Source organism: Acyrthosiphon pisum, chromosome A1 (assembly GCF_005508785.2).
Source record: "Acyrthosiphon pisum isolate AL4f chromosome A1, pea_aphid_22Mar2018_4r6ur, whole genome shotgun sequence".
Classification (NCBI taxonomy): Eukaryota; Metazoa; Arthropoda; class Insecta; order Hemiptera; family Aphididae; genus Acyrthosiphon; species Acyrthosiphon pisum.
In genome coordinates, this window is record NC_042494.1 from 129,394,583 (window position 1) to 129,404,767 (window position 10,185).

The window sequence follows — 10,185 nt, forward strand, 5'->3', positions numbered from 1 at the left end:
ATAGTAAATAACTTTTTAAACATAAAAATAATAAACAAAGTAAAATTAATAAAAATTGAAATTATATTAATTTATTATTTTAAAACTTAATAATGATATAAGTAATAACATTTTACAATAATGTTTCTATATTTATTAACAATAAAAATAAATAATACAAGAATATGAGTAACAATAAATTAATTAATTTAACAAACTGAATTGGCATGTAACTATGGTAGCCAAACTTTAATTATATCAAATTTAACAGTCAATATTTAGCGGTTATTTATCTAAATTGGCCCAAAACCAGGAATGTTTAGTAAACTACATTTTTGTTAATTAAGATATCAATATTCATAATTAAATTAACATTTAAAAATGGTGTTATTTAAAAATGAATGTATTATTAAATAAAAAATATGAGATACAATGGTTGATGAAAATGTAATGAAATTTAAAATAATTGTCTAAAAATATAGACAGGGGTAAAGTTGAAATTATATTATCTCATTAATATCATAGAAAAGAGACTCCGGGGGTGGTGGAGGCGCTTCCATTGGCGGAGGTCCAATATCGCATTCACTAGATGGTAAAGATGATGAAATATTCTCGTAGGAATGTAATTCAAATCTATAACAGAAACGAGAACCTTGTTATTAAAATATAAATCAAAATGTAAATACTTAAAAGTTTAGAACAAGTCATAACATTAATATTAAAAAAATAATAGGGAAATAGCTTGCGAGTTGTCGCTTGTGTACAAATTCATGTAAAACTATAGTACATAGTATACATAGTAGCCTGAATAAATTACCAACATCCCCTTATTTTAGTTTTTTTTTTAAACTATTCAAACTGAATTTATCATTCAATTATATACAGTAACTTAATAAGCATTTTTTAATATTTATTATTTTGAATAGATTCACTTTATTTGTTTTAATACTTCATTGCACTCAATTTCTTTCACCCAGACTACAGAAATTACATAAAACACAAATGTAATCAAAATTTAAACATTATTATGATCCCTAGAATATGCCAAATATAGACTAAATAGGTTATAATATGTAATAGTAGATACTAAAAATAGATTACAAAAATTACAGTTACCAAAATAGGTTAGGATAGAAGCATAACTCACTATTTGTTAGTTATATTATCACGAGTCAATGCTAAAAGTACGCTATAATCTACACTTTTATACATATCTCATAAGGTAAATGTAATGAATTTTTATAAGTTATTAGTTAATTACCTAAAACTCACTGATCTACCATTTTACGCATCCATCTCGTAATATACCCACCTACCAACTTTGGATGAGGAACAGGGCTCAAGAAACAGCTGGCTTTGCCACATCACTGATAATTAATGATAATACATCCACATTTTTATAATAGGTATAATAATATTAATAATCAATTAAGCTGTTAAAATGTTAACAAAATTAATTGAAAAAAAAAATATGCTCAACAGATAAATTGTACAGATGTCCGTACACTTATCAAATTTAATAAGAAATATAATAAAGATTTATGGCGAAAAACAATTTAATTGTATATTATTGAATAACTTAAACAATTTTTTTTGATTATATTATACAATAAAAACTACACTTTTTTTTTAAATTTTGTTTTAAATAAAAATAATAATATTAATAATAAAAACTTAACATCTTCACAAATGTTCTAGCTTTTAAAAATAAAGCTAAATTAATATTTGATTTAAGTTGAATTATCACTATACACAATTATATTCTAAATCCATATACTTAGGGCCCGTTTTGCAATCATAGTTTAAACCTCGGTTAAGCTTGAACTACTGATTTTACCGGCCGAATTCGGTGGTTTAACCGGAGTTCAACTATTGTAATATGGGCCCTTAGGCAATCAAATTTCTTATATAGTTAATAGTTTAATATTAAATAATTCTATACTATTTTTCTATTGAGTAAAAAGTTAAATTTTAACACCAAAATGGAGGTAACGCATTTCAATAAATAATATAAAATTAATTTAAATATACTTACACGTTAGAAGTAGGTGAATTAGGACACGAATCAGCATTAGTCACTATTGCCTGTGATGGATCATTCGGTTTTCCAGGGTCATAACCAAGGAGTTCAACAACATTTGATTTGTCTAGAGTAGGAGAAACCAAAGGCGAATCGGTAGTAGGATAGGTATTGCATGAAATAGCATTTTTTAAGACCCGTTGAGCTGTACAAGGGTTTAAGGTTGGCACATTTTCTTCACCTACAACTGTTGCTAGTTCATCTGTATACTTTATGTTCAAGTATTCGCGACCAAACATTTCAATTTTCTAAATATAATAAATAAAAAATGAAAAACTCATCTTTCTGTCAACTATAGAAAACCAAGTTATTTATTAATTATTAACCTTTTCAGCTGATATTCTTGAACATACTGATTGTACATAGTGATTTATAGCTGTATATATGAACTGATATTGTGCTTCAGTTTGTACAAGTCCTGGGCGAAATGATCTTACCAGATGAGTGGTGCGCTGGATATCCAACTCACAATCAAGACCTGACATAAATAAATAATCATAATACATTTTGCAGTTATTTATATGTCTTAACACATACCTTTTCGGTTTATTAGACCAATAAGAATGTCAAGAACAACAAATGTACCAGTTCTCCCAACTCCAGCACTACAATGTACGGTTAGAGGGTGTGTAACATCTGAGTGAGCTTCTATTTCAAACTGGCGAGCATTAACTACAAACTGTAAGTCAAGAAGCGACCCTGCATCAGAAGGAACTCCATGATCCGGCCATCCCTAACAAAAGTTGTTGATTTTTTAAAAGTAATAATTTAAGTAACAATGTTACAAAGATAACATCCATGGCAGTCATTCTCATTCTTTATGTGACAACCCCCAAATTAGATATTCAATTTTTTCTTGGAGTATTTTTCTCACATATAAACAAATGGTATAATGACTTGTTGGGGACCCTAAGTAATCAATTGGCGATCGGCATGGTTCATACACACAAGTTGAGAATCACTAATCTATAAGATGAGCTATATTATTTTAAAACAAAAAATTAACCTCCTAATGTAAAATAACTTATAAAAGCCTCTACCACACAATTTAAATTACATATGATTAGTAGTAGGTCGTCAACATCTATTCAAAGTATAAACAACTTGTAACATTCATTACCGTATAATGGTATTGAAGTACTCTTCTATGTCTGTAATTTGAAAGACTAATATTAAACATTCTCACAACCATATCTTGTTGGTGGGCATACTCTCCAAGATTTTCAACAGTGATCTTGCTGTACTCACATGACTGACCTAGATCTGGCCAATACTTCATACATTTCTCCTAAAAATTAAAAATTGTTTTTTTTAGTTTATATTTTACAAATATTTAAACAATATTAATGGAGCATACTTTGGACTTTTCAAATAATTTTGTAATCATAACAATTATGCGGGAATCTTCTTGCCATATCATTTTCCAAAAGTCATCAACTGTATTACGTAGACAACCTTGAGTGACAATGTAATTACGTGTCTCATATTTTTCAGCCAAAATAAATGGCTCAAGCTTAAAAATTATCAACGTATTGTTATTTTTAATCTATTTGAAAAAAGGCAAAAATAATTACTTTGATCATGTTTGCATTGATATAATCTGCACCTGGTAAACTTTTATCACAACATTTTAATATAATTCTAGAATGGTCATCTAAAACAGTTACAAATAAAAGTTAGCAAATCATTATTATAACTTATTATAAGGTAGTTATTAACAACATAAACATACATGGTAAAATGTTTCGATATCTATTCTTGGATTTATTTTCATCTAAAAAACCAATATCTTTTGTTGATTCTCGTTTTGTTTCCCATTGTTGTAACACATCAAATTCTTCCCAAAACCCTCCAAAAGGATAATGTTGATATTTCTGATGCTATAACATAAGATTAACAAATATTTATTATTTACATATATTTATTTTAAAAAGTCTCCAAGTATGTAACCTACTCTCCTGTACATTATGTGTATTGAATATCTTATGATTGAGTTAGGGTTACTATATTTTATTTTACTTAAATCAGGATGCATTTCATTGGAAATATCTTACCACTCCTCAACTGTCAACTGGCACTTTTAAAATCATAATTTTTTTAAACTGGAATACCACACAGCCGTATCACTCAAAACAACATGCATTTATAAGGTAAAAACTAACTCAAAGTTACAAATTGGAATGAGTAACCGAAAAAATTATAAATTAGTAAGGCTCAGATTTTGTATCAAATGCTACTATTTAAGAGAGTGTGATAGAAAGATAATACTTATATAGTTATACATAAATGTTTTAAATCGTTCTAACTTTAATGGAGTAAAATGTATTTACTTTTTGTCCATTTAGTCCTTTTTTCTTATTTTTAATGTAATTTCCATGAAAATTTAACATACCTATATGGCTAAATGGTTATATCTAAGTATATTATATTTCGAATATATATTATTATTACCAGAAATTATAAAACCAGTAATTAATGGAGGACTGACAAAATAACTATTATTATTTAGCTGGAATTGTAGTTTTATCAAAATTACAGTAATTATAGTTTTATTTATGACGTAAGGAAAGGGAAAATTATCTGTATTATATACATATTCTTATAGGACGTTCAAATACTTTAGTTGATTGGTAAATATCAATCAAAAGCAAATTTATTGCTGACTTAGATTCATATTGGACCAAAAGTAGAAAAACTTGATTATTTTATAGTAGGTATTGTTTTTTACTAGAAATGTTTAGTTTAAGATAAATTATTAATTTAAATTAATGAAGTTTAATTCTGGAACAATTGAGCATCCCGAAACACTTTATTGAAAACTTGTACAATATCGGCCAAACCAGGACATACAGCAACCCTACATTGAGTAGGTCACAGTAATGGGTGCGTTAAATTTGAATTCAATGATAAATCATTGTATACCTACGATAAAAAAATAATTCCGCGTGAACACAGTCTAATTTTTTGATAACCATAGTTACAAAATTATTTTAATAATAATAATATTAAAATTTCAACAAATGTTAAAATAATTTAAAATAAACATGTTTAATACTAAAAATATGAAAACTTATCTGTATTCAAACAAAATATTATTAAAAATGAAAAATATTAACAGGTTAGGTCCTCCTAAGTAAAATGAGTACAACGCTCAAGAGATGAAAGCACAATCAAAATATAACTCACCTCCAGTTTAAATACACGATCAACGATTCCAGCAATACTTATTCTTGTTACATTCACTGGATTCATCAAATGCATTACAGATCCAGTATGATCAACCATCGGATTGAAGCTGTAGTATTTCATCAAATCATTTAGTGACAAGAATTCTTCTCCTCCACCAATATCATACTTTTCACCCTAAACATTTTATAGCATTATATTTTTAATACAGTTATAAAAAAAAACACTGTATTATAATTTTTATTTTTTTTAAAGTAACTAAAACAAGAGTTAGTAGATTAAAATTGCTTTAGTATAAATTTGTAAATAATATCTGATCAATCTTTATGATAAAATAATTAAGTTAATTAAATATTATTTTTATTTCTCAATTAGTTTTTGTGCTAAATATAAATAATTTATAACCAATATAATTTACATTATTAATGATGTAAAATTTTAAAGTATTTTACATACAAATTATTACATTTTAATACTTACATTAAACCTAATTTTAATTTCAGCCACTTTATCATCAATATTAACAGTTAATACATAATTTCCAGGATCAGATTGTGATTCCCGTACTAAATAGCTACCAGGACGGCCTTTTTCTAAAATCAAATACTCTGCTTCTTTTCTTGACATTTGACCATGAAACCATCTTTCATTTGTTGGCTCAGGTGAACCAATCGGTATTAATAGAGGTAGTGGTATGCCACCTTGTTCTTTTAGTACTCTTGGATGTGTCATATAATGTTCAACAAGATTTGTAAGGGTATTAAATTTTTCACCACCATTGAGATCAAAAAGCTCACCATCATTATGAATTTTTATATGGTTAACCTTATTGCCATGCCTAAGAGAAAAAAAAAAAATAATGCATAATCTCAAAAATGTAACAAAAATAAAAATACTTTATATTTTGATTTACCTACCTAACAGATAAGACAAATTGTCCTTTCCGGCTATATGATTTCCGAACCAAAAATGATCCTTCAACGCCTTCATCTAAAAGTATTCGTTGAGTTTCCATGCCATTTAAATGAGAGTGAAACCATCTGATTAAAATGTTTATCAAAAGTAATAATAGAACAAAAAAATAAATAAATAATAATGAATAAGTGAAAATGTATGTCTAACCTTCTGGACATTGTGAAGAATTACTACAGAAGCACAATGTGCAAAAATTCAACTTTTTACTTTATGTACTGCAAAAAGAAATTTAAAAATAAATCATAAAGATTGCAACAACATTTCCTGGAACTAGAAATTATTTTCTGGGACATTTTTCGTTTTATTTCTTATAAAATGTGTATCATGGGTAGTAGGTACTTACATAATCTCATAGCCAACAGAAGGTGTTTTAGTGGCTTTGTCAAATTGATCGGAATAATGCGTGAACCAGAAACGATTTCCTACACATTTGGAATATTAATGTGCGTGTGTCCTTCATTGGAGATGACCATCATAACGACAACGACGGAATAATCGTCTCGCACAATAGGTACGCATAATTAAGTAGGAAATTATTGCAAGACGCGAAAAACAAAGTACCTGTGGAACCGTGTGTTTGGTGACAATTGTCCGAACGGTGCGTAGAGTATTATTATTACAATAATAAATAAAACGAACGCTATTCAAACGAGGTGTGCGAAAAGAGAAAAAAACTGTTACGAGCTTACAACGAAAATTATTATGAAAATCACTATAACAATAATAAATAATACGTATATTGTTATTATGGCATTGTAAGCAGTTATAGTGGTAGTGGTATTGACTATTGACTGGCAAAATAACTTCACAAAATTTCGAAACGAGATAACATTGATAACAAACCGCAGCGGAACTGCGGAAGGAAGTGCATCTCAAGGTCTCCGCCACGGCGCCGCGCCGCCAGACGATTGCGTCCGAAGAATTATATATATACAGTATAATTTCATATCCGGAATTTTATCACATTTTATCTGTGATTGCGCCGCTCTCTGATTAGCGAATAGGTATGTCACCGCGGGTCACTAACATTTGTTCCACAAAACCTTTGTTCCAAACTCCATTTGTTAAAATTCGATTATAATGTATAATATGAACGATAAAAGACTATCTATTATAGCCGTGATAGGTAAGGTCCAAAATGTAGATACGTAATATTACATTATTACTCTATGGATTGGTACCGAGAAACACTTGTTCCGTACCACTGTAATTCCATCACTTATTTATTCCAAGCAATATTTGTTCTAACGACATAGGCGTATAGTGTATCCACAATGTAGAGAAGATATCTTTTCTACATCATGGGTGTATCTAAGGGGGGCTTAATCCCCACGGCCCCACCCACTCCAAGTGTGAATATTAGCCCCCCAGAATTATTGTTGTCTATTTCGTTCAGGTATGAGGTAAATGAATAATTTATTCGGCTTATCATATTGAATTTGATGTGGTGAATGTACATAATAAATAATATAATTTTAGATTGTGAGCAGAGTGAATTGGTACTTTTGAGAGGTAAAAATGATTTCTTAAGAATAATTGGGAAAAAGAAACAAAAAATTAAGGGAAAACTGACTTTTTTATGCAATACCAATTTTATATCAGTTATAAGGTAACTGGAAAAAAAATAATAGTAGGTACTAGGTACATACATACTTTTTGAGCTACTTTAGACATATTATGACATTTTTGATTTTACTTTTTTCTACTTTATACCTATGTCGATATTTTTTTTTGCTTGGTCAAAAAGTTTGAAAATTGAATACAAGCCACAAGGTTGCTCATAAGTTGTTTAAATTATAAAATTCAAAAAATATCGAAAATACATAATCACTTTAAGTGATGAATGTTTATACTTTATATCTATTATATATTATTATTTTTCACCAACTATGTCGAGGCATAAATTATGATGTAGGAATGTAGGAAAAAAATCCACGGAAAAATAGTCAAATAAAAATTAGGGCCGGAGTGGCGCAGTGGTCACGCAGTTGATTACGACTCACACAGTCATCGGTTCGATTCATAGCAAAGTGCAAAAAAAATGTGTGTGATTCTACGCAGTCACCATTTTCCCGTGCTGTCGTCCGATTGCGTCATCCGGTTTCCAACTAGGTCCCACTCCACTGGGAGTGAAGACCGCACATGTCTCCTCTTGGAGAAGGGGGGTAGTATCATGCATATAGTGATATATACAAAGAATAAATAGATCACAATATGATCTCCCTACTACCCACTTGTGATAAGCATTGTCAAAGACCTTGAGGTCGTTACAATGAACAAATATAAAAAAAAAAAAATAAAATAAAATAAAAATTAATAAATATATAAAAAAAATTAAAGTATTAAATAAATTATTATTTTTAATTTTAAACATAGTTGGTCATGAAATGGGAAAGAGAAAAAAGCAAAGGGAAAAACCAAATTAATGGTAGGTCAGTAAGTATAATATAACTTAATGTATGTCGTTTATACTGCAACATGTACATTTAAAAAAGAATCACTCTGTACAAAGTATATACATCAACACGTTCACTGTGTAAGACATAAATCAATTGATTTCAAGATAATATGTAGCCAGTAGGTAAGTTTATTCACAAAATACCATAATTGTATTTAATTTAAGCCTTATTGTTGGCATTTTACCGAAGGAAATTCCCTGTCAGCTGTCTTTGGTTAAGATAGAACCAGAGGCGGCTTGATCATGCATTTTGTGGTTCACTGAACCACCAAAAAGTTTGGGGTGGGTGTCATTTTAAGGTTATAGGTTATAGGGTATACTTGGTCTTGGTAATCAGTGTCCGGTACCTATATCCGTATAGGCAGGGGTGGATAGGTAGTATTTTTGTTACAGGGAAATATTTTAAGGAGCCCACCAACAGAAGAAAAATTTGTTCGCTTCGCTCGCATTACATATTTAACCTAACAACTAAACTTAACAATTTAACTTAACTTACAAATTAAATATGTTATAAGAACTATTTAAATCATATAAATCAACTCGTGTTGATCATTTACAATTTCATCATATTTTCAATACATTAATAATTTTGTTAAGAGGGCGCAACACTCGCATGTGTTGTCTCCGTCTTACAAACGTGTAACATACCAAATGTACGCTCAGAAATTTAAGTTGTATGCCGTAATTCAGTTTTTAAATGAGTTATGAGCATTTTTAACTTACATTTATTATACACGCTATAATTCACTTAAAAACTGCATTATCGTAAAAAAACTTCCAAAAAAACACAGATAATGTTCTTACCATCAAGTTTCATAATAGGTCATTTACTCTAATTTTTAAGCTAACGGCATACAACTTGAATTTCTGAGCGTAAATTTGGTATGTTACGCATTTGTAAGACGGAGGCAACACATGCAGATGTGGCGTCCTCTTAACACTTTCCTTTTAAAAGCCACTTCATTAATAATTTGACCAAAGTCAATTCCAACCAAAAATTCTTTTTCTATCGACATGAGCATACAACGTTCTAATAAATCTTGTGACAAGGTGCTCGTTAAATAATTTTTTATATATTTTAATTTTGAAAATCCACGTTCACATCTTACTTGAGTGACTGACAGAGTAAGTACTAAGTATAGTAATATGCAGCAGTTGTAGGGACTAGGATAAGAGTTGGTGTATAAATTATACTTTAATAAGAAATTGAAAATGCAAACTACACAGTATTTGTTGCCAGCTGTATACTAGTATGGGAACATTTTTCTTCGTCATCACCATCATATTCGTTACCAGAATTATATTCAATGTAGTCATAATTTTCACGAAAAATTATCTTTTTGAATTCACCCCACTTAGACATAAAGTCTGTGAACTCATCTCTTAATGCTGCTGGAGCGTAATCCATTCTAATGAGGAAAAACTAGGCATTTTATATTTCAAGTTAAATAGGTCTTGTAAATGTGTTGAATATAATCTATTTTTACTCTTTTGTATTAGTAAATTT

At 29.1% G+C, this 10,185-nt stretch overlaps 1 protein-coding gene across 3 annotated transcripts in view; it reads right to left on the minus strand.

The window, feature by feature from the left end:
* Positions 1-45: 45 nt before the first annotated feature.
* LOC100163524 (tyrosine-protein phosphatase non-receptor type 11) overlaps positions 46-10,185 on the minus strand; it is a 17,764-nt gene continuing 7,624 nt past the window's right edge. Inside the window, exons 1-13 of one of the 3 annotated variants that reach the window (XM_001945452.4) lie at positions 6,564-7,122; positions 6,368-6,435; positions 6,163-6,285; positions 5,726-6,083; positions 5,246-5,422; positions 3,792-3,939; positions 3,634-3,713; positions 3,417-3,572; positions 3,180-3,347; positions 2,597-2,792; positions 2,386-2,537; positions 2,015-2,307; positions 46-612 (exon numbers count right to left, since the gene is read on the minus strand). In XM_001945452.4, the coding sequence (XP_001945487.2) occupies positions 480-612; positions 2,015-2,307; positions 2,386-2,537; positions 2,597-2,792; positions 3,180-3,347; positions 3,417-3,572; positions 3,634-3,713; positions 3,792-3,939; positions 5,246-5,422; positions 5,726-6,083; positions 6,163-6,285; positions 6,368-6,378 (1,995 nt within the window). In that variant the 5' untranslated portion in view covers positions 6,379-6,435; positions 6,564-7,122 and the 3' untranslated portion in view covers positions 46-479. Of the gene's footprint in view, positions 613-2,014; positions 2,308-2,385; positions 2,538-2,596; positions 2,793-3,179; positions 3,348-3,416; positions 3,573-3,633; positions 3,714-3,791; positions 3,940-5,245; positions 5,423-5,725; positions 6,084-6,162; positions 6,286-6,367; positions 6,436-6,563; positions 7,123-10,185 lie in introns of those variants that run through there. The other 2 variants (XM_029488310.1, XM_029488311.1) reach the window with 2 other exon arrangements.